This window comes from Mobula hypostoma, chromosome 1 (genome assembly GCF_963921235.1).
Source record: "Mobula hypostoma chromosome 1, sMobHyp1.1, whole genome shotgun sequence".
NCBI classification, from domain to species: domain Eukaryota; kingdom Metazoa; phylum Chordata; class Chondrichthyes; order Myliobatiformes; family Myliobatidae; genus Mobula; species Mobula hypostoma.
Window position 1 is genome coordinate 196,986,300 of NC_086097.1, and position 25,534 is coordinate 197,011,833.

Sequence of the window (25,534 nt, forward strand, 5' to 3'; positions counted from 1 at the left end):
GGCAGGTGTTGGGAGCAGATCATACGCTGTTCTGCATAGAAAAGAAATGCCGAGTGGTTCCATCTGCCATGGAACATTCCAAGATAGATGTCGTTGTTCAACATTTTCCCACCAGGTCCAAGCCCCTTGTTTGGCCAGGCCAGCTGTTTTAGCTAACCTCTTCTCCTCTTCTACCTCTCGTACTTCTTGTGTTACAAGCCCACGGCGCTCCTTACCTGTAGAAGATGACCACCACTTGTGGGTTGTCCATCCAAGTCCCTAGCGGCCCAGCAGGATAGCCCCAACCGTCTCCCTGTGCTTCAATCTGGACTCTGCCTCATCAATTGCTACACGGGCTGACCACTTCCTGCCTGATCTCACATCCGGCTGGGTGTTCTTGAGTATAAGAACCATCAGCAACTTGAGGAATGAATAGGGCCATTCTATTCAATATTCTGTCATTTTCACACAAGAAGAATTTAACTGGAGTTTCACATTTTTGGAGTTTGTGTTGTAATTAGAACAAGCTATGAAAGGTAAAATACCAGTACTGTACCTAATGTCACTACTAATTATTCAGCAAAACCCCTTACATTTGCTCTTTCGTTGACCGCCCACCAATGGAACCATTTATTTGATTTTAAAAGACATTACAGTTTTGAGCATTTATTAGGTCTTGTAAAGCTGTATGCCTTCACTTAGGTTTCTTATCCCTGGTGCTACTGGAGTATTTTTACTGCACCTTATCCTCAAGCTCTCTGCCCAAAACTCAACTTTGCCTGAATTCCGGAAAGAGTTGCTATAAATTTTCTTGCATGTATATTGAATGTTACTATTAATATCAATAACTAGCTTGACAGCCCTGTCAAAGATTCAGTGAAAAATTCGGAGCTCCGTTGAAACCTTACAAGACCTGTGTGAGAAATACGAGAAGATCTGCAACTGCTGGAAATCCAAAGCAAGACACACAAAATGTTGGAAGGAACTCAGCAGGCCAAGCAAGACCTGGATGAGGACTGGTAGAAACCAAGGTGAATTTCGAGCACGAACTTTCCTGGTGATAAAATCTGATACATGTTTGGAAGAAAGAAATCGGACAAAAACAACAGCACAGTATATTTGGCGGATGCCCGACTGTTACACAGAAGTGCATTAGTCACGCCCCTAATCTCATGATCCCACAAATTTGGAATCGAAAACTCGTCCTTCCACCAGCAAGTGTCCGACCTTGCGCATGGAACGCCGATAAATCGATCGCTGGCAGGCAGGGCAGTGGCGAGGAGAGCGGCGCGCAAGCGCAGTAGAGAGACGTTTTGAATGAGGCCGAGCGTGGGCGAGGTTGCCCGTCAATTCCTGCAGCAGCAGCAGCGCCTGGTGGCAAAATGCCTGTCTTTACAGGTAGGCCCGGCCCTGCCTGGGATCCGAGTTAAGACACTAGCTTTTATTTTCTTAGAACAGGGTAGAAAGCACGCTCTCGGCCTCGGAAGCCCAGGAGCTGGCCTTCTCAGTGTTCGGGTGCTCCCTTCACGTGTCAGCGGGCCGTGCCGCGCCGGGGAGGCCGTGAGTTTGGGGGTGCGGGGTGCGGGATGTCTGGTGGCAGTGACTGAGGTGTGTTATAGCAACTAAGTGGAGTTTATCTTTACTTTGTAGTTGAGACGGAGAATCCTGGACAATTGTGTTCAATGCATTTTATTCTCCACGCGTTTGCTGTGTTTATTTGTTTTCCGTGTGTTTATTCATATAATTTGTTGCGGAGAGTGTACCCGCCTCGATTTCCTTCAAACTTGTCATTTGCAGATCTGCCACAATGATTGTGCAGAAACCTGTGTCCCGGCCGCTATTACTACTGCCCCCTTCAGCTCCCTAACCGTTCGGGTGTTAGTATATACTGTATTGCACTCCAGTGAAATGGAACGGCTTAAATGATTTTTAATTTAATTCGAAATGCTTAATTGAATGAATGTCCAATATATTCTTTTGTAAAACACTTCCCCACTCAACATCCTTAGTGAAATGTTTTATCATTTATTTGTGTTCTTTGTATAAACTAATATATATTACAGATTTTATGGGTATAGTTTGAAGATATATAAGTTATTGTATGTAAGTATTGATGTGATTGTTCTGATCAGACTGATATTAAAAATCGTAATTCATAAGAATAATGTTTGAACAGAAAGGAAATTTAATCCAAATTTACCACTTTGTAGGATTTTGCAGTATTTCTAAGACTGACTCATTGTGTTTCAAGTAGATTTTCGTTGACTCAGAGAGGAAAAAAACTTTTTAGTATTTACTCAAGAAAATTTACATTCTCAAACATAATAATTTGGGTGCCAGTGGTTTCCCTGAGCCAAAAGGTTGTACATCCAAGTCTTAATTTCAGAGCTCAAGCACATAACCAAAGCTTTGTGCTCATTTCAGCATTGAGGGTTTGTTACCATGTCAGAGTGGTTATTTTGATGTGTTAAACCAAGAGCCAGTAAAGTGAATATAATGAACTGATCACACTATTTTGAAGAGTCATAATTTTTGATATGTTACTAGTGTTAATAACAATTCCATGGCAATGCCATAGTAAAGCTCAGCGTAGTATAAATTGTTTTGGTGTCAATACATTATTTGGCACATAGATAAAAGGGACAAATTAAATGACATGATGTTCCAACTCCTGTTTTCAGTGCCCTGGCCAATGAAGGCTAGTGTGCCAAACTTCTCCTTCACCATCACTTCTACTTATGCTACCACTGCCAGGGTATTAGATACCTCTACCCTTAGCTGTCTTGTGCAGCAGACTTCTGGGATGTACCATTTACTGTTCAAGTACTGCCCTGGTTTGATTGTCAAACTGCAACACCTCACACTTGTCAAAGTCTAGTTCCATCTGCTATTCCTTGGCCTTACTTCCCTAGATTATGGTGTACAACGGTTGATACAGTACCAATCCCTGTTGTACACCACTGGTATCAGACCTCCAATCTAAAGAACAACCTCTGTCTCCTTCCACCAGGCCAATTTTTATTTGATTGACTTGTTCATCCTGAATCCCATGTGATTTGACCTTCCAGACTGCCCTGCTATCACGGACCTCGTCAAAGGTCTTGGAAGAAGAAAACTGGGAAACATAAAAAAGGTAGCCACAAACAAATGAAAGAAATGGCAAGAGATCTGGAAGAGGCAGTTGACTCAACAGTGCCCATAGACATCCAGAGAAGCAATCACTAAAGCAAGCATTACAGTGAATTTTGTTGCTAACAGACAAGTGCAGATCACTTGCCTGCCTTGCTCAAGCTATTCAATAGTCAAACTGCACCTTACACACCATAATCAGTAAAGGGCATTAAAGTATTTAAAGGCACAAGCTCAATTTCTTTTTGTAGATTCAAGAAAGACCATTGGAATTCAGTGTATATGATGATTAAGATATGAGGAAACAGCTTTTTTTAAAAAAGGCACAAAACATTGAAGCAAGGAAAACGAGAGGGTACTGTGTATGTCCCACTTCCTTAACGAATTTCAGCTTCACTTAAACATCCATTGCTTAGTTTTGTGGTAATTTCTCTTTCTGTTGGCATGTACTATCTTTGCTCAGTAGATTACTTCCATTATAAAAGAAGAAAAAAGCCCAGTCACTACTTTTATGTTCTTAACTCCAGTTATTGATATATTATTCCCAGGTTAGCTGACTTCTTATCCACTTCCTGTATCACTTGGGCAATTTCCTCAGGGTTGTGCAGCAATTTTCTTGTGGTAATTTGTCCTTTTGCCTGTCTCGTGTCAAATCTGGTTGACAACGAGACAATGTATGCTTTACTAAGTTGTACTGAGGTATTAAATCAAAATATGGAATTACTCCTGTAGTCAGTGAAGTTTCTCAAAGGTTAGTAAAAGCATTTCTGTTCATTTGATAGTGAAGCAGTGTTTGTATTGGTAATGAATAGGGTATTTCAGAGATTTATGTCAAGTAAGTGCATATAGCAGTTCTATATTGCCTGAAAGCAGTTTATCTACATTAATCCATTTGTGCACTGGTGTTTTTGGGGGTGACAAGGTGAGCACCTCAGACAAAATATAAGTAAGTAAGTATTTGTGCAAGTCTTATTCTTTGTGGACTCTACTGTTGCAAATGTTGTCATTAAATAAATGAGAAACTCTTTCTGCTTCCTAGTAAATGTTAAATGGGGGAAGGAGAAGTTTGATGGACTGGAGTTGAACACTGATGATCCACCTGTGGTTTTTAAGGCACAATTATTTGCACTAACTGGAGTTCAGCCTGAAAGACAGAAGGTTATGATTAAAGGAGGCACACTAAAGGTAATTTCTTTTCAACTAATGTTTCTCTGTATGATTGTATTGTATGCCTTGTTGGGGGGGGGGTTAGTGGGTTAAAATCTTTGTTTCCTTTCATTTCTTGGGTCCTGAAGTTAAGAAAACTGGCGTACAATATACTTTTTAAGAAGTAACACAAGCAAGAGACTTATCTTCCCCAGTGTAATTTAAATTACCCTTGATTATTTTGTCACCAAAACTGGAGTTGCAAGTGAATAAGAATGTTGAAGTTCTGTGACATAGTGTATCTTGGCATTATCTGTTCTTGCCTATTTAATTAAAAAAATTGAAATGTTCCATACTACAAGCTGGTGCATTTTATTTTGAGTGCATCCCTTTTGGCTAACCCAAGATCTAGCACAAGGAACCTTTTACTTTTATCTCCCTTTTGGCTCGGCTACTGCGAGCATTGTGTGAAATTTCATGTCATTGATAAAATGACTACATCTAACTTGTTCGATTGCTCATATATTTTTCTCATCACTCCAGTAGAAAATTTAACAAATAATCTATAAACACAACCCCAGTCTAAAATATTAAAAAAATTGCGACTGAGGCCTGTAAGTTCAGAGCCACAGTTTAGGGACGATATTGGTCTTAGGCCATGTTGAGCTGATTGGTGGAAAGTTGTCATCAGTTTACATTTTACCTGGTTTGGATTTTCATGTGAGCTTGGCCAAATGCAGAAATTACAAGTGGCATCACGTTCTGATGTTTGTGTATGCCACCCAGCACTTCATGGCTGGACTTGTTATGAGCTCATCAGCAGAATGTGCTGGAGTCATTAATTAGTCCTAACTGGAGCGAAACTTCTTGTCCGATAGATATCCTTCACTATCTGTTTTCAGATGTGAAATATCGTAACATCACTGACCAGTTACTAAACTATTATATTTGATGTATGTTGTAACTTGGAAGCAGATCTGTTTGATCAAAGTTGCTTCGCATTTGATTTGGGTAATCTGGATTCCAAGCTGAAGGTCAGTGAATAGGTTACTGGCCATTTGATGGTTCCATGCCTTAAGAAATGGAAACTACTTCTGGAAGCAGAAATTTTCTCTAGTGATTGATTTTTGGTTTACTTCTATGATGACCTCCTGAGATGTAAAATTCATCACAATTCCTTGCCTTGTTGGAAATGTATCCTGCTTTCAAACTGTTTTAAGTTAGCTTAATTCTTCTCCAAACAAATTTTTTATTTTTTTAATTTTTTTTAGGATGATGAATGGGGTAGCATCAAGATAAAGAGTGTAAGTACGATGTTGACAGTATTAAATCTTTGTGCAATGGTAGAATATCACCAATGGGCAGCCGAGTGGCGCCTCAGTATGAATTTTTTTTGTCTCTAGTTCTTGCCTGTGGACATTTATCATCCTTCCCTAGTTAAACACAGTGATAATAAGTCGATTTTTTTTTTACTGTTGAAATTAATCCTATTCCATTGTAAGTAAAGAATTTCAGAAATTGAACCTAGCAGTGATGAGTAAACAATGATCTATGTATTCATCAAAAGTCAGCAGTGTGTAGAGCTGCTGCCCCACATCTCCAGTTAGTCATTTTCAATTGGTACTGTCCGTAAGGAGTTTGTCTGTTCTCTGTGGCTTTCCTTGGGTGCTATGGCTTCCACCCAAATCCCAAGACAAATTGACAGATTAATCGGACACAGTAAATTGTTTCTGATGTGTAGGAAAGTGGTAGAATTCAGGGGGAGTTGATTGGACTGTGTGCGGTGTAGATTACAAAGGAAATCAGTGGGGGAACAATGTTCATTGAGCTAGTTTTTCTCTTACAGTGGGCCAAAATAGTAGCCACCTATTTTACAATGAAATTTCACATGATATATGTCTTGTGAGGTGATGGTACTTGCTTCCCATCCCAGAATAACGTATTTATTTCCTACTTTCAGGAACATACTCTTAAGTCAATACTTTGCTACATTCCAGATGGCACCATATTTTGGAGGATATGTTACCGGTTCTCTGCAAGTAGATGTTAAATGACCCATGGTATTATTAGGAGTCTGGTGTAGAGTATTTACTTGTCATAGACTACTTGGAACAAATGAGTTGTTTCTTCCTCTTCTTTCTAAGTAATTACATTGGAAGAAGAGCATGGACCTAATCCTGTCCAACATTCCTTCCTCAACCACTGTCACTGGAAGCAAATTAAGTGATCTCTTATTAATTTGGTGATCATGTATGTCAGAGTAAATAACTTCAAATGAGATATGAAGTTATTTATAGTGCAGTTTACGGTGCACCAAGGATATGGAGTTCTGTTTCTTCTTTGTTCTTATAAAATACTAAAATTATTAGTGCCATACTTTTTAACACTGATGAGATTTGCCATTTTGCACCATTGTTAGTTGGAGCTTTATTGTCATTGCTGAGGACGAGATTGCAATGCAATTCCGTTCAGTGCAAAACAGTGTATTGGCAATTCAATTACTAAAAGCACAATGACTAAGTTTCAAACTAATGTCTGAGTTATTTAGAATGGCATCTAAGTTACAGCTGAATTAAAAAGAAACAACTTTGGAGTAGTAGTAATGGGGAACTGAGATGATGGAGGAGCTAAGTAAGTACTTTGCATCAGTCTTCATAGTGGAAGACACCAGTAAGATGCCAGGAATTCAAGAGAATTAAGGGGCAGAGGTGAGTATAGTAGCCTTACTAAGGAAAGCCGGAAAACCTGAAGGTGGATAAATAACCTGGATCAGATGGGCTCTACCACAGAGTTTTGAAAGAGTTAGCTGAGGAGATTGTGGAGGCACTGGTAGCAGTCTTCAAGTATCATTGAAGTTGCTGAGGATCCCAGAAGACTGGAAAGTCACAAATATGATGTTCCTGTGTTTTTAAAAGGAAGGAAGATGAGGGGAACTGATAGGTTGATTAACCTGACCTCAGTGCTTGAGAGGATTTTAGAATCTATTATTAAAGATAAAATTCAGAGTACTTTGAGGTATGTTATAAAATGGAGCAAAGTCATTATGGTTTTGTGAGATCAAATCTGTTGAATTTCTTGAAATAACGGACAGAATGGACAATAGAGAGAGGATGTTATTTACTTGGATTTTTAAAAGACCTTTGACAACATGCTGCACATGAGACTGCTAAGCAAGGTTGGAGCCCTGATATTAGAGGCAAAGTGCTAGCATGGCTTGAAGATTGGCTTGTTACGGACCAGCAGCAATAAATGTAGAATGGAGTCAGGGAATTAGTGCAAACCATCTAAATTTATTAACATTTACGCAGAAATATAAAAAATTGAATGACTTAAACAGAAGTTAATGGCGTTATGCGTCTATTGTTCCCAAAGTCAAACTTAGAAACAATTCTTAACAGGGTCTTACTCCAGCACAGTCTTAGAGTGGCACTTTAGGAAGTCCAGGTGACTCTGAAATAAGTGAGAGGAGAGACTTGTATGTTCATGATGCAACGAAGAGGCGATATTGGAGATTCACAGTACGGCAGAGAGGCGATCTTGAAGAAACAGTTACCAGAATTTGCAGCCGCGGAGTACCTTTTTCAAAGAGTCCTAGAAGAGTGAGATTTCACAGAGTAACTGACAGGGTATGTCCCTTTCGCCGAAATGGTCACCACACAACACCCGAGACCATGCAGGTGTCAACCAAAAGTGTGTGCCACTGTCCACGTATGGATTATACGAAATGTCAGTCACATTCGAAATGCACAAAGTGCTGCCGACTAGCCCCCAATCCTTGAGGTTCATTCGGAGCCTGCAATCTTCACTCTCACTCTCTATTCCCGTTGATTCCTTAAGGACTCCTTACCGAGCGACTCCCTCATGAGCGATTGCCCACTAAACTCTTTTTATACCATCGGGGAAATGTCATCACGTGACCCTCACAGAAACAAAGTCATAGATTCCCAGTAAACCACGTGGCACCCCCAGGAATCGAAACTACAAGCTTCCAGCAAAACAAGACTATAGATACATCACACTTAGTAAATGAAACTAGTATCACGTGACGTCCTCAGGAATCGAAACTGTGGACTCATAACAGGCTGATTGGTAGAAGTTAGAGAATGGGGTAAAGGGGGTTCATTTCAGGATGGCTACCGATACCTAGTAGATTTCTGTAGTGGTCAGTGTTTGGACTGCAGCTTTTTACTTTATATGTAAGTGATCTGGATGAAGAAACTGGTGACATTATAGCCAAATTTGAAGATGGTACCAAGATAGGTGGAGGGACTGGTAGTGCTAAGGGAGCGGGAGTCTGCAAAAGGGATCGGATGAATTGGGAGAGCGTGCAAAGAAGTGGCAAATGGAATGCAGCATAGGCAAGCATAGGTTTATCCACTTTTACAGGAAGTGTTAAGGTATAGGCTATCTTCTGAATGGGGAGAAAGTTCAGAAATTGGAGCTGCAAAGGACAAAAGTCATCCTACAGGATTCCCTTAAGGTTAACAAGAAGTTTGAGTCAGAGATAAAGAAGATATTCATTTTAAGAGGACTAGAATGTCAAAGAAAAGTTGTTCCGTTGAAGTATAAAAGCGAGGATGTACTACAAAGTGCTGGTCAGACTGAATTTGGAATATAATGAGCAATTTTGGGTTCCATATTTAAGGAAAGATGTGTTGGCTCTGAGGAGGGTCCATTTAAAGTTCTCGAGGATGAAAGGCTTAATGTATGAGGAGCATTTGATGTCTCTGGGACTGTAGTTAATGGAGATCTCTTTGAGGCATAGTAAATGTTGAAAGGTCTGGATAGACTGCAGGTGGAGGGGTTGTTTCTATAAGACCATATGATATAGGAGTAGAATTAGGCCATTTGGCCCATCAAGTCTGCTCCACCATTTCATCATGGCCGATCAAATTTTCCTCTCAGTCTCGATCTCCTGCCTTCTCCCCATATCCCTTTATGCCCTGACCAATCAAGAAGCTATCAACGTCTGACTTAAATATACATTAAGACTTGACCTCCACAGCTGCTTGTGCAAAGAACTCCCCAGATTCACTACTCTTTGACTAAGAAATTCTTCCTCATTTCTGTTCTAAAAGGATGCTTGTCTATACACACATTCTTTCTCTCACTCTCCTTTTTCTCCCTCTGTCCCTCTGAATATACCCCTTGCCCATCCTCTGGGTTCCCCCCCCCCGTCTTTCTTCCCGGACCTCCTGTCCCATGATCCTCTCGTATCCCTTTTGCCTATCACCTGTCCAGCTCCTGGCTCCATCCCTCCCCCTCCTCCTATCATTTTGGATCTCCCCCTCCAACTTTCAAATCCCTTACACACTCTTCCTTCAGTTAGTCCTGACGAAGGGTCTCGGCCTGAAACATCGACTGCACCTCTTCCTAGAGATGCTGCCTGGCCTGCTGCGTTCACCAGCAACTTTTATGTGTGTTGCTTGAATTTCCAGCATCTGCAGAATTCCTGTTGTTTTTGTCTATTCTGAGGCTGTGTTCACTGGTCTGGGAATCTCCGACCATCCTTTCACATCTGCTATATCAAGGCCTTACAGCGTTTGATAGATTTCAATGTTACCCCTTATTCTTCTGAATTCCAGGGAATACAGGCCCAGAGCCATCAAACGCTCTTCATATCCATTCCAACCTGGAATCATTTTTTGTGAGCCTCCTTTGAACCCTCTCCAGTTTCAGCACCTCCTTCCTAAGATAAAGGGCCCAAAACTCCTTACAATTTTTCCAAGTGAGGCCTCGCCAGTGCTTTATAAAGTCACGACATTACACTTTTGCTGTTATATTCTAATCCTCTTGAAATGACTGCTAACATGGCTTTTGCCTTCCTCATCGCAGACTCAACTGCAAATTAACCTTTAGGGAATCCTGCATAAGGACTCCCAAGTCCCTTTGCATCTCAGTTTTTTGTATTTTCTCTCCATTTAGAAAATAGTCTACTCTTTCATTTCTTCTACCATACACTTCCTGACACAGTTTTCCATCTGCCTCTTCTTTGCCCATTCTCCTTATGTCTAAGTTCTTCTGTAGCCTCTCTACTTTCTCACCTATCTTCAAATCGACTGTAAATTTTGCATCAATTCCATCATCCAAATCATTGACATATAACATTAAAAGAATCAGTGCTCACACAGACCCTGTGGGAAACCACTAGTCACTAGCAACCAACCAGAGAAAGTTTCCTTTACTTCCACTCTTTGCCTCCTGCCAATCAACCACTGCTTTATCCATGCTGGAATCTTCCTTTAATACCATGGGCTTGTAGTTTGTTAAGCAGCCTCATTGTTTGGCAACTTGTCAAAGGCCTGAAAATCCAAGTACACAACATCAACCGACTCTCCTTTGTCTATCCTACTTGTTACTTTTTCAAACAATTCCAACAGATTTGTCAGGCAAGATTTTAGCTTCAGAAAGCCACGCTGACTATGGCCTATTTTATCATGTACCTCCAAGTACTCTGAGACCTACCCCTTAATAATCAACTCATCCCAACCACTGAGGTCAGACTAACTAGTCTATAATTACCTTTCTTCTGCCTCCCTCCCTTCTTGAAGAGTGGAGTGACACTTACAATTTTCTAGTCTTCCAGAACCATGCCAGAATCAATTGATTATTAAAAGATCATTACTAATGCCTCTGCAATCTCTTCAGCCACCTCTTTAAGATCACTAGGGCGTACACCATCTGGTCCAGGTGACTTATCTATCTTCAGTCCTTTCAGTTCCCCAAGAGTCTTCTCTCTCGTAATGATAACTTCATACACTTAATGACCCCCTGAAACCTGGAACTTCCACTATACTGCTAGTGTCTTCCACGGTGAAGACTGATGCTAAATACTTACTCAATTCGTCCGCCCTTACTACCTCTTCAGCATTGTTTTCCAGCGGTTTGATATCTACTCTCACCTCTCTTTTACACCTGATGTATCTGAAGAAACTTTTGGTATCTTTAATATTATTGGCAAGCTTACTTTCATATTCCATCTTTACCTCCTTAATGACTATTTAGCTGCCTTCTGTTGGTTTTTAAAGCTTCCCAATCCTCTAACTTCTCATTAATTTTTGCTCTATTATATGCCCTCTCTTTGGTTTTATGTTGGCTTTGACTTCTTAGCAACAGTTGTGTCATCTTTCCTTCAGAATACTCCTCTTTGGGATGTATAGATCTTGTGCCCTCTGAATTGTTTTCAGAAATTCCAGCCATTGTTGCAAAGCCATCATCCCTGCCAGTGTTCTTTTTCCAATCAGTCCTGGCCAATTCCACTTTCATGCCTCTGTGATTCCCTTTACTCCACTGTAATTCTGTGCCATTAGAGGGAGAGTCTAGGATCCAAGGGCATAGACTCAAAAGAAAGGAGTGACTCTTTAAACTAAGATAAGAAATTTCTTCAGCAAAAGAGTGGTGAATCTTTAGAATTCATTGCCACAGAGGCTGGGGAGGCCATGTCATTGGGTGTATTTAAGATGGTGATTGATAGATTCTTTGGGGGTTGTGGGTTATAGGGAGAAAGTAGGAGAATGGTGCTTTTTTAAAAAAAAAACCATCAACACAATTGAATGCCAAAACAAACTTGAATGGCCTAATTTTTCAGAAGGCTGTTTTGGGTGTTAGACCATAAGATACACATATGTAGTGTTAACACACAAAACAGGCCAGCCTTCTGTTTCCACTGACCTACCTATTACAGCCTTTCACTTCTAAGTGCTGCTGTGCCAAATGCTCTGTGAATCTTCCTGTATTGTTCATCATGAGCTTCAAATAATAATGGAACTGTTATGGAATTAAGATTCTCCATGAGAGAAACTCATACTGCTAACTCAATCTTTATCAGAATATTAGAAGTCTTTAACTCCTCATTCTCATTGGTCTTCAATGCCTTTAACTGTTTCCAGAATTTAAAAATCTCTGCCTGGCCTTTGATACTTCATTGTCATTTATAGATATATTCTTCATTATGTTAATTTCACTTGATGGTTCCGTAGTCTGAAATCTTGTTCTTCACTTGCATTTTAAAAGTTGAAAGATTACTCACAAAAAGTCAGTGACAATATGAAAAAAATGAAATAATTAGTACATGTCATTGAAGATATATTGCTTAACTCCAGACTTGTGTGAATTATATTTATAGGGAATGACTCTGTTAATGATGGGATCAGCAGAGGCATTGCCTGAAGAGCCACTTGTACGTCCAACTTTTATGGAAGACATGACAGAAGAACAGCTGGCCTCCGCTGTAAGTACTTGCAAAAAAAAAATTCTAATTTCAGTAATGATGTTGTTTGATATAGTTATAGAGATAGTAAGTAAGTAAGGGTTTATAGGCATTTATTTAATATTGATAGCCTTATGGGGTTCTGGATAGAATGTAGAGCAGAGTAGTGCCTGATCCTTGTTAGCAAACTTGGAGTATATCTGTTCTTCTCTCCAGTCTATCCAGAACCACACAAGGCTACCAAATATTAAATAAAATGCCTACAAACTCTTACTTATTGGTTCCTAATAGTTATCAACAGAGGAATTCATCCACTGTACACTGCTATGTTCTTGAGATTGACTGTAAACGAACAAAATCGGTGCAGATAGTGGACTGCCTTCATACAATACTTCTGACGATTGCATCTTTCAAACCTTAATTTTCATTGAAATATTCAAGATGATTGTTGATACCTTAATTCTTTGTAGTTCTTAACTTGTTGTAGTGAAATCCTTTCATTTTCACTCCCGGCCATTTCTGGCATCTCCAAGCCAGAATGTTTGAAACCACAGAGTAACACCGTTCTGAATTGTCTTACTGCTTAGTTCTCAGCAACATCACTGACAAAAATTACTGCATTTTGAACACAAACTCATGCAACTGACACTATTTTAAAACTGTTCACTTTAAGCATGATGTGATATCTAACGACTATGCTAATTAAAACTGTTCAATGACAGTCTGCCGCCCCAGTTAAGTGGCCTAGTGTCCCAAATAAAAAAAGGAACCTCAGGTATTTTCTCAATTGGTTTTTGTTCTTTAAGAGTTGTCCCAAATAAGCAGCTGCCCCAAAGACTGATGGCCCAATTAACTATAATTCACTGTATCCAGTTATATAAAGGGCCAAAAATGCAGATTTGATCATGAAAAAGAAGGAAATGTATGTCAGATATAGGAAATTCGTTTTGAACAAGTCCTCTTAAGGTTGAACGAGAATATAGGAATGAACTTAAGTTGGAAGGCCAAAAGGAACAGTAGGCAAGTAGAATGAAAGAAAACCCCAAAACCTTTTTTTATATTTAAAAAAAAGGCAAGAGGATAGCTTAGGATAGAGTAGGTCCCTTCGAGAGCCAAAGGATAATCAAAATGTGGAGCCGGGAGATCTGAGTGATGTCATAAAGATATCTTTCAAGAATCACTGGAGTCTGGAATGGTTCTAGAGGATTGGAAAATTACAAATGTCACTCCACTCTTGAAGAAGGCAGAGACGCCAGAAACAGTAAATTGTAGACCAGTTGGCTTGACTTCAGAGATTGATTCCATTATTAACTTGGTACTTGGAGGCTCTTGATAAAATAGGCTGAATTTAGCAAGGTTTCCTTGAGGGAAAATCTTGCCTGACAAATCTGTTGGAATCCTTTGAGGAAATACCAAGAAAAATAGACAAAAGTGAGTCAGTGGATGCTGTGTTCTTGGATTTTTAGAAGGTCTTTGACATATTGCCTTTCATGAAGCTGCTAAACAAGACTAGATCCCATGATATTCCAGCAGGGGTCCCCAACCTTTTTTGCACTACGGACTGGTTTAATATTGACAATATTCTTGCGGACCGGGGGGTCGGGGGGGTAGGGTTGCCAACGGACAAGAGTAACAGTCAAATACGTTGTGATTACGCCGAGAAAGACTACCATGACCATGAAGCTTTGCGTGGGCACCTGTGTGCACATGCTTGTATGTGCCGATTTTTTTTTTCTCTACAAATCGTTTTTGGCGATTCTGTTTGGGAGGCGGGTTTGTTAATCACGACCGGAATATAGGTGATAAGTGGCTAATACACTCAATTTCATTTCTAAAAGGGTTTATCTAACGAAGTTAATATTAAACACAGCGCATATTTTCATCGCATGAGTAGAGTGATTAGTCAATTATCAGGGGAGGACAAGGGAGCTTGAAGTAAGTGTTGAACGAACTTCCAGTAGAAGTGGTAGAGGCAGGTTCGATATTAATCATTTAAAGAAAAATTGGATAGGTATATGGACAGGAAAGGAATGGAGGGTTATGGGCTGAGTGCAGGTTGGTGGGACTAGGTGAGAGTAGCGTTCGGCACGGACTAGAATGGCAGAGATGGCCTGTTTCCGTGCTATAATTGTTATATGTTTATATAAGTCACTTACAAGTCAATAGCATCATAACATTTTAAGTAATGTTTGGATATTAAACACATAGCACATATTTTCCCCATATGAACATATAAAATCATTGCAACATACCAATATCGCTGAATCAGTGGGAGCCCTGGGCTGAATACTTGCTCCCTGCAACAAGACAGTCCCATTGGGGGGTGGCGGAAGACAGCGATACTTGAAGGGGGTTCCTTGTGTCCAGTCTATTCTGCAATTTAGTTTTCGTTGCATTCATTGAAGAGATATGATGTTGGAAATGGAAGCAATGTTTTCAGTGCTTTCGTGGCTATCTCAGGATATTTAGCCTTGACTTTGATCTGGAATACCGGCAGAGATGTTACGTCAAACATACTTTTCAGCCCGTGCTCGAGGAGTTGATCTCCTTCCCGCGCTGACATGGATGACGCGCGGGTAATGACCTCGCGTGCGTAATGGCTCGACAGGGAATGAGGAAAGGTTTCTTCGCGGCCCGGTAGCACATGCTTCGTGGCCCGGTGGTTGGGAACCGCTATATTACAGGAAAGACACTAGCGTTGATAGAAGATTAGCTGACTGGCAGGAAGAAAAGAGTGGAAATAAAAGTGGTATTTTCTGGTTGGTTGCCGGTGACTAGTGGTGTTCTGCAGGGGTCGGAGTTGGGTCTGGTACTTTTCACGTTATATGTCAATGATCTGGATGATGGCTTTGTGGCCAAGTTTGTGAATGATACCAAGGTAGGAGAGCAGGTAATGTGAGGAAGCAGAGAATCTGCAGAAGGTCTTGGGCAGATTAGGAGAATGGAGAAAGATGTGACAAGATGGAATATAATGCAGGGACGTGTATGGTCTTGCACTATGGTAGAAGGAATAAAGCCACAGACGATTTCCAAAATGGGAAGGTAATTCAGAATTAATTAATTCAGAATCCTATACTGATATTGCTGAGAGGTAAACATTAGAAGCTACAGATGAGAATCTTTTTCATTGCATGTAATCTCATAGCAACCCTTTAGTTAATACATTACTGTATTTGGGAATCTATGTGGTAGCTCTTTACCTATATGCTGTACCAGTATGCCTAGTGCCTATGCTTAGTCCAGAGGTCATCTTTTCATATAAATAACATGGTTATTGTTTTCTTTTTTTGTTGGCAGATGGATCTACCATGTGGGCTTACCAACCTTGGAAACACCTGTTACATGAATGCTACTGTACAGTGTCTGCGTTCAGTGCCTGAGCTCAGGGACACCCTGAGAAAGTAAGTACAAAAAGCAGGAAGTAGATTAAAATATTTAGGTGTGCTCAATAATAATTCCATTTTCAAAATATGTGATTCAGTATTTACTCAGAGTCAGAGAGAATAGAACTGAGGCAAGAGTTAGTGAGGTCGTGAAGCTTAGCTGGATTATGGATGATGAGGTGCCGCTGGCTGTTAAGGCAAATTAGAGTGAATAAATTGCCGAGGCCTAACAAGTTGTCAGTTGGACCTGTGGGAGGCTAGTGCAGAAATTGCAGGGATCCTGGCAGAGATACTGTATTTAAACTGTCCTTAGCAATGGGTGAAGTGCCGGATGACTGGTAGCTAATGTTGTTCTGTTGTTCAGAAAGGGTCTGAGAATAAGCCAAGAAATTATAGGCTGGTGAACCTGATGTCAGTTGTGGGTAAATTATTGGACCGTATTCTAAGGGACTGGATATATAAGTATTTGGTTAGACAGGATCTGATTTGGAATAATCAATATGGCTCTCTACATGGTAGACCATATTAAACCAATCGTAGTTTTTCGAGGAAGTTACCAAGATTGATGAAGGAAAGCAGTGGACATTGTTTACATGAAGCTTTACATGGGCCTTTGACAAATCCCACATGGGAGTCTGGTCCGGAAGGTTAAATCACTTGCCATTCAGGATGACATAGCGGGAGAAGCAAGAGAGCAGTAGAGGATGGGTTATTTCTGATTAGAGGCTTGTACCTAATAGTGTGCTACAGGGATCAGTGCTAGGTTGTTGTTTTTCATCTATATTAAGGATTTAGATGATAAAGTAGTAAACTGGTTCAACAGATTTGTTGACACCAGGTTTGAATGCATAGTGGGACGGGGAGGAATGCTATCACAGCTTGCAGTATTATCTTGACCAGCTGGGAAAATGGGTTGAAAAATGAAGGATAGTGTGAGGTATTGCACTTTGGGAGGTCAAACCAGGGTAAGAGTAACACAGGCTTGAAGTGTGTGGTAGAATAAAAGGACCTGGAAACACATCCGTAATTCCTTGAAAGTGGCATCATGGGTAGATAAGATTTTGCACATTGGCCTTCATAATTTGGGGTATAGAGTACAAGAGTTGGAATGTTACGTTGAAGTTTTACAAGATGGTGAGGCTGACTCTAAGTATTGTGTGCAGCTCTGGTCACCTTCCTACAAGATAGATACCAATAACAATACACACAACATGCTGGAGGAACTCAGCAGATCGGGCAGCATACGTGGAAACGAACAGTCAGCGTTTCCACGGATACTGTCCGACCTGCTGAGTTCCTCCAGCGTGTTGTGCATGTTGCTTTGACCCCAGCATCTGCAGAGTATTTTGTGTTTGAGGTAGATACCAATAACCTTGAAAGAATGTAGAAAATCTTTACAAGGATGTTGCTGGGACTTGAGGGAAAGAGAAAGATTGAACAGATTAGGACTTAGTTCCCTGGAGCGCATGAGGATGAGGGGAGATCTTATAGAGATACACGTTAACAAAATTATGAGGGGTATAGACAGGGTGAACACATGCAGGCCCTTTCCCCTCAGGTTAGATTTGGACTCGAACCAGAGGTCATAGGTTTAGGGTGAAAGGTGAAATATTTAAGGGATATCTGAGGGGAAACTTTTCACTCAGAAGGTGGTACAAGTGTGGAATGAGCTGTCAGTGAAAATGGTAACAAACAACAGGAATTCTGCAGATGCTGGAAATTCAAGCAACACACATCAAAGTTGCTGGTGAACGCAGCAGGCCAGGCAGCATCTGTAGGAAGAGGTGCAGTCGGCGTTTCAGGCCGAGACCCTGGGGTCTCAGCCTGAAACGCCGACTGCACCTCTTCCTACAGATGCTGCCTGGCCTGCTGTGTTCACCAGCAACTTTGATGTGTGTTGAGTGGAAATGGTAGATGTGTTCAGTTGGAATATTTAAGCAAAGTTTGGATGGGTACATGGATGGAAGGGGTTTGGAGGGGTATGGGCTAGGTGTGAATAGGTGGGACTAGATCAGGTCTAAAGCATCTGCTTCGGTGCTGTAGTACTTTGACTGCAATGTTTACATACAGTAATGTATTAACTAAGAGTTGCTAAAGAAACTTTAAATAGGATTAATGTCAGTTCTCATTTTGCATTTCCTCAAGACACCATGTTAATCAAGAGATCAATGAATATGATTAACTGTGTTGATCAAAGATTGTTTGTTGTTTTGTATAGGATTATTAGTGCTTAAGTGGTTTCCTGCAAGATTGGATATTTTTTGATTGCTCTTGTGGGTGTTGTTGCTGCATGTTAACATGGATTTCAGATTCCATATTCTCAAATACAGAATTAGCCAAGATAAAAGAAGAAAGGTTACAGCTCATAAAAAAAAAGTGAGGAAAGAAATGCTTTGGATATATTATGAAGTCATGAGTTTCAAATTTGTATTTCACCGTACAGTTTAAAAACCCTGATAATTGGAGACCGAATTATGTTGAGTATTATTACAATTTGAATTTTCATCTGTTGCACTTCTAATTTTAATCTTTTTTTCACTTTGATATTGTTGGCAATGCTAGCAGTAATTTCCCTTTCTTTATTGCCTTTGAGAAAATGGTGTTGAGTCACTTACAGCTGGGGTAGCTTGCTAGGTCATATCAGAGGGCACTTGAGAGTCAACCACGTGGGTTGTGTTTGGAGTAACGTGAACAGATCAGGTCAGTGAGCAGAATTACTTCTTTGAAAGATATCAGTTTTAAAATTCCAGTTCTTGTCAACGTTACTGTAACTGGTGGGGGTGAGGGTTGTATTTTTCTGAATTCCAGCTTATTAATGAATTTAAGATGCAAAGCTTCTGTGATCGGATATGAATCAGGTTTTCTGGATTGTTGGTCCAGGCTTCCAGATGACTAATTTCCAGTGACATGCAAATCCCGCTTGCAAATGGAGGTATAATTTAAATGCTGTGCAAAGAAAAATAAATTTGTCAAGTAGTTTATAGTTACAAAAATATAAGTGGAATTAGAACGTGAGAACAGCAAAAGAATAATTTTTGCTTTGTGATAATCATCATGGGGAAGTACATCTGCCTGATTTTTTTTTTTTGCAATATTTCTGAGGATTTGAGCATAAGTATAGACATAAATGTCTTGTTCCAGTTATATAGGGCCTGATGAGACTACATGCAGAATATTGTGTACTGGTCTGTTATGCGTCCCAAAGGAAAGATACATTTGTAATTGAAGAGATACCATAAAGATTTTCTGTGAAGGTTAATTTTTGGGTAAGCGGGTTTATTGTGTGAGGATAGAATAACATTCTAGCGCTATATCTGTGAATTTAGAAGAATGGGATGTGAAATATACAAAATTCTTTCAGAGTTCAACAAGGTTGATGCAGAGAAGATTTTTCCTTCAGGTGGGTTGCCTAGAGCTAGTGGTCACTGAGTCAGAATAGGGGTTAGCTGTTCAGATCTGAAATAAGAAATTTCTTTGCCTTTTCAGATATAAAGGTGCTTTGAGAACTTCGGTGGCAATGACTCCACCACAGTATATAACAGCAGGTAGGTGAAGTAGTTTTTATTCATTTGTATTCCTATAATCTATTGTATCTTTGGTTTAACTGCCTTTTTACCCTTAAGAGTTCAGAGAAATTTAGTTGTATCTGTTTAGAGTTTTAACTTGGGAGAATGTATAATAGGTGAATGTTTGCCCCCATGTCATCTATGCACCTCCCTTAAAGAAAGGCTTTCACAAATCTTGAGGCCTTTTTTTTTACAGAAAAGACCTTCTGGTCCAAGTTCCAGCCGTACTTCCCAGTGCTGCCAGCAGTACTATTTCTTCTCTCAACTAATCTGCTGTGAAATGATTAAGAAACTAACTAAAAAGTACGAGAACATTGGAAAGTACATGTCCACCCCAGCCCCTTCAAATCTGTCCCATCAGGTTTAATTGCACTATCATCAAATATCCTTAAATAGAAAGAAAAATGATGAAATGTGTCCATTTATTTCAGCTTTTCGAGACTTATTTGAGTCAATGGATAAAACATCCTCTAGTATTCCACCTATAATTCTACTGCAGTTCCTTCACATGGCATTCCCCCAGTTTGCAGAGAAAGGGGAGCAAGGCCAGTATCTTCAGCAGGTAAGTTAAGTAAAGCAGCAATTTCAAATATTTTCCACTTGAATTCTTTTGAGTCCTGAAGAAGGGTCTTGGACAGAAACATTGAATATCTTCATTTTCACAGATGCTATGTGACCTGCTGAGTTCTCCAGCACTGTGTGTGTTGCTTTCAATTACCTTATTTATTACCCATCAATAATTTCCTGTTGCTTTGAATTACTCCAGTCTGTTGTGATGGGATTACCAAGATGTTGTCAGATAGGGAGCTTTGGCACTTTAAACCAGTGATGTAATTCCAGATAAGTATAGGTGTTGATATTGCCATCCCTTTGCAGTTTTTGACCTTGTGTTGGCAGAGGTTGTATTTAGCGGAATACAACTTAGGTTCAGGAGATATAATTGAAGAAGTGTTGAGCTGTAGCAGTGTATTTTGAAGATTGCATAAGCTACTCTATGCTCTTATTATTGTGGAAGGATCGGATATTTGGGATGAAGGGTGGAATGCCATTCTGAATGTTATGGGGTTCTTTGTGCTGCATTCACCTGCATATTTCTGATTTCTACTTAAAAGAGAAAAGGCTTTAGGAAATCGATTCATCCACAATATTTAGGTAACTCATTCAGTTGAATACTATTTGGGATATTGTTGTGGGGTCAGAACAGGTAATGCTTTTTGAAAATCAGAAGGTAGTAGTTATATCCTGCTAGAAATATTCATTGCCTGACGTGTGGCACAAATATCCTTCATCATGTTTCTATAGTGTTGCTGCATGGTGGTTTAGTTTTTTTCTATAAACCTTTCTCCACCATCAGCACACCTGTGTATGCAAGTGATCTTCACACTGATGGTAAATGAGTAGCTATTGGTGATTAAATTGTTTTTCAGTTGTATAATAAGAATCTATATTAAGGTGCCACGCTAGCATAGCAACTAGCGCGACAGTATTACAGCTCAAGGTGTTGGACTCTGGAGTTTAATTCCGGCATCCTCTGTAAGAAGTCTGTCCTTCCCGTGAACACATGCGTTTCCTGACATTGTCCCGTGACATATGGTTAGTAGGTTAATTAGTCATTGTAAGTTGTCTGTGTGATTGAGTTGGGGTTAAATAGGTGGGGGTGCTGGGTGGTGTGGCTCATTGGGCTGAAGTGGTTTCTCTCAATAAATATATAAATATAATCCTCTCATTGGGAGGTCATCATTTGATTGAATTTATCCTGCTTCTCACAGTTCTTCTGATGCCTTTGATTGATCATGGTCCTTCATTTGGGTCCTACAGTAGTACTAGTGATGTTTGGTTAAAGGGGTTCTATGTCATGTTTACATGCTGCCACCACCACCTGCAGCTGCAGTGCCTTGCTTTAATCAGTTTGTATATGACTGCTGAGTTCTGTCTATTAAATCCTGCATTTGCAGTTTAACATCCCTGTAAACGAACGTTATAGCCTTACCTGGTTAATTAATACCCTGAGTGTCAATGGTGTTTAAGGCAGAATCTTATACATAGAAACACAGAAAACATACAGCACAATACACGTCTTTCGGCACACAATGCTGTGCCGAATATGTATGTACTTTAGAAATTACCTAGGGTTACCCACAGCCATCTATTTTCCTAAGCTCCATGTACCTGTCCAGGAGTCTCTTAAGAGACCCTATCGTATCCGCCTCCACCACTGTCACTGACAGCCCATTCCACGCACTCCCACTCTCTGCGTTTTCTTGTAAAAAAACAACAACTTACCCTTGACATCTCCTCTGTACCTACTCCCAAGCACCTTAAAACTGTGCCCTCTCATGCTAGCCATTTCAGCCCTGGGAAAAAGCCTCTGACGATCCACATAATCAATGCCTCTCATCATATACACCTCTTTCAGGTCACCTCTCATCCTCCACCGCTCCAAGGAGAAAAGGCCGAGTTCATTCAACCTATTCTCAGAAGGCATGCTCCCCAATCCGGGCAACATCCTTGTAAATATCCTCTGCACCCTTTCTATAGTTTCCACGTCCTTCCTGTAGTGAGGTGACCAGAACTGAGCACAGTGGGGTCCGACCAGAGTCCTATATAGCTGTAACGTTACCTCTCGGCTCTTAAACTCAATCCCACGGTTGATGAAGGCCAATGTACCATATGCCTTCTTAACCACAGAGTCAACCTGCGCAGCAGCTTTGAGTGTCCTGTGGACTTGGACCCCAAAATCCCTCTGATCCTTCACACGATCAAGAGTCTTATCATTAATACTATATTCTGCCAACAAAATTTGACCTACCAAAATGAACCAGCTCTCACTTATCTGGGTTGAACTCCATCTGCCACTTCTCAGCCCAGTTTTGCATGTCATCAATATCCCGCTGTAATCTCTGACGGCCCTCCACACTATCCACAACTCCCCCAACCTTTGTGTCATCAGGAAATTTACTAACCCATCCCTCCACTTCCTCATCCAGGTCATTTATAAAAATCACGAAGAGAAGGGATCCAAGAACAGATTCCTGAAGCACACCACTGGTCACCAACCTCCATGCAGAATATGATCCATCTGCAACCACACTTTGCCTTCTGTGGGCAAGCCAATTCTGGATCCACAAAGCAAGGTCCCCTTGGATCCCATGCCTCCTTACTTTCTCAATAAGCCTTGCATGGGGCGTCTTATCAAATGCCTTGCTGAAATCCATGTACGCTACATCTTCTGCTCTACCTTCATCAATGTGTTCAGTCACATCCTCAGAAAATTTAATCAGGCTCAGAAGGCAAAACCTGCCTTTGACAAAACCATGCTGAGTATTTCTAATCATATTATGCCTCTCCAAATGTTCATATATTCTGCCTTTCAGGATCTTTTCCACCAACTTACCAACCACTGAGGTAAGACGACTCACTGGTCTATAATTTCCTGGGCTATCTCTGCTCCCTTTCTTGAATAAGGGAACAACATCTGCAACCCTCCTTTTCTGCAGCCATGACACTATCTCTGATCAGCAGTGCCACACCCCCACCTCTTTTGCCTGCCTCCCTCCCTGTCCCTTCTGAAACATCTGAAGCCTGCTACTCTAAGTAACCATTTCATTAGAGATCTTTGTAAATGGCCACAACATCATAGCTCCAAGTACTGAATCACACTCTAAGCTCACCTGCTGTGTTCATGATGCTTCTTGCATTAAAGCAGACACATCTCAAATCATCGGTTTGAGTGTATCCCTTCTCTGTCACCTGCCTATCTTCCCTGTCTCACTGTCTCCAAGCTTTCTCTATTTGTGAGCCAACAGCCGCTTCCTCTGTCTCTTCAGTTCAGTTCCCACCCCCCCCCCAAACCTAATCTGAACTCTCCCCTAGGGTTTGCCTTAGCAAACCTTCCTGCCAGGATGTCGGTCCCCCTCAGATTCAAGTGCAACCCATTCTTTTTGTACAGGTCACGCCTGGCCAAAAGAGGTCCCAATGATCCAGAAATCTAAATCCCTGTATGTTTTGTTTGATCATCAAAGCACCAATTATCTTTCCCCATCCTTCCTTGAAAAGATTTGTACTTTTTAGTATTGGTGATAAAACTGAGCTTTAAATAAATTTTAAATTGTGGAATTAGACTTTAATTTTATTAGAAGATTGCATTCGCTGATTGTTTTTCCTAATTATTTTCCAGGTGAATGTAATTTAAAATAACAGATGGAATATTTGTCCAAATCGATCTCCTTCCCTCCTTTTCAGTCACAGTGATATTAAGCTTATTCCATCAAACGTTTTCCATTTAGAAAATGAGCCAGTGTCTCTTTTTCACCTGAAATGGATATCAGAGCTTTAGAGTTCAATTCTATGAGGAGTTTCTATGTTCTCCCTGTGACTGCATAGGTTTCCTCTGGGTTTTCCTGTTTCCTCCCCCAGTCAAAAGATGTACTGGGTTATAGGTTAATCGGTCATTGTAAGTTGTCCTGTGATTAGGCCAGTGTTAAATGGGTGGGTTTGCTGGGAGGTACAGCTCTTTGGGTTAGAAAAGCCTGTCCTATGCTATTATCTCTAAATAGATTTTAAAAATCTAAAATTCAGCAAGTTTGATTTAATAATATTTATCCCAGTATGCATTGTGGGCTTTGTCTAATTAATTCCTTTGTAAAAACAACTTGTTGGTTCTTCTGCAAATGCAAGAGTTTCTGCTGATAACCGGAAATTCAGAGCAACACACACAAAATGTTGGAGGAACTCAGTAGTGTCCTAGTGAAAGGTCTCATCCCAATATTTCCACTATTTATTCATTTCCATAGATGCTGTCTAACCTGTTGAGTTTTTCCAGCATTTGTTCCCTTTTTTTTGATATCGATTTACCCATTCAAATTATTAAGCACAGATTGCTTATAGCACCTGGAAATTTTACTGTAACAGAATAGATTAAGAAATCTGCATTAAAAACACATGAATTAATTAAAATATTTAATTTAAGGCAGTGACAAGTTATATCGAGCTTCCCAAGTTGACTCTTGCATCTTTGTTTATCTTTGCAGTTAAATATTAGGGACATTCAACTGCAATGTAAGCAGCTTCTCTTTGACGTTCTAATAATTATATGAAAAAATATGGTACTTAGAACTTTAGTACCTCAGATGAACGATTTATTGGAAAATAAATCTGACTTGAGCTGGTTTGCTTTCAACAAATTACCAATCAGGGTAATTTAGGAGTTCAAGATTGTCTATTTATTAAATGCATGAAAGTACAAAATAAAATGTTTTTGAAGATGTAAAGCCTGTGACATTTCTAATTGTCCATTTATGTATCCTTTCCAGGATGCTAATGAGTGTTGGGTACAGATCATGAGGGTGCTGCAACAGAAGCTTGACCCTTTGGAATCAGATGCACCATTGGAGGTATAAGTGTAGTTAATATAGCTCACTTAATGTGATATTGTTGCAAATTCTCATAGCTAAGTTCGAGAAAGACTTTGATTAAAATTTGATATATGGATCTCAAAATATTTGAATAATGCTACTTTTCTCTCTCACCTCTCATGAAGTTGTTATTTTTTTTGTTGTTGAAATTGTTCTATTATTGCATCATAGGTCTTTGACCAGTACAGTTGTGAACATGGTGAATGCAGGCAATATTTTACAATAGGGAATACAGTTGAATATGTATTTAACCAATGTCAATAGGATGAGGAGAAATTTTTTTAGCCAGAGGGTTATGGATTTATGGAATTCATTGCCACGTACAGCTGTGGAGGCCCGATCATTGAGGGTGTTTAAGGAGGAGATTGACAGGTATCTAATTAGTCAGGGTATCAAGGGATATGGGGGACAAGGCCGGAAATTGGAACTAGATGGGAGAATAGTTTAGCTCATGGTGGAGTGGCAGAGCAGACTCTGGGCCGAATGGCCTACTTCTGCTCCTTTGTCTTGTGATCTTATGTATTTCCAATAATAATTAGAAGTGATGATATTGGCTTCTCTCCCCCACCTCTGCCTTCTTCCCTCTCGTATTGGTATATTATAGCTTTATACAGCTTAAAACTAAACAGAATTAGGTTAGAGAAAAGTAACCCATAACCAGCCCACCTATTGTCAGGCCACTCAGCACAAACAAAGTAGCAGCTGGAA

The 25,534-nt window shown here is 40.2% G+C and overlaps 1 protein-coding gene across 3 annotated transcripts in view; it reads left to right on the plus strand.

Moving 5' to 3' along the window:
• Positions 1 to 1,251: 1,251 nt before the first annotated feature.
• The window catches only part of usp14 (ubiquitin specific peptidase 14 (tRNA-guanine transglycosylase)), a 68,465-nt gene continuing 44,182 nt past the window's right edge, over positions 1,252 to 25,534 (plus strand). Inside the window, exons 1-8 of one of the 3 annotated variants that reach the window (XM_063062769.1) lie at positions 1,252 to 1,377; positions 4,148 to 4,293; positions 5,526 to 5,558; positions 12,380 to 12,484; positions 15,761 to 15,864; positions 19,333 to 19,391; positions 19,844 to 19,974; positions 24,725 to 24,805. In XM_063062769.1, coding sequence (XP_062918839.1) covers positions 1,362 to 1,377; positions 4,148 to 4,293; positions 5,526 to 5,558; positions 12,380 to 12,484; positions 15,761 to 15,864; positions 19,333 to 19,391; positions 19,844 to 19,974; positions 24,725 to 24,805 — 675 coding nt within the window. In that variant the 5' untranslated portion in view covers positions 1,252 to 1,361. Of the gene's footprint in view, positions 1,405 to 1,436; positions 1,588 to 4,147; positions 4,294 to 5,525; positions 5,559 to 12,379; positions 12,485 to 15,760; positions 15,865 to 19,332; positions 19,392 to 19,843; positions 19,975 to 24,724; positions 24,806 to 25,534 lie in introns of those variants that run through there. The other 2 variants (XM_063062761.1, XM_063062779.1) reach the window with 2 other exon arrangements.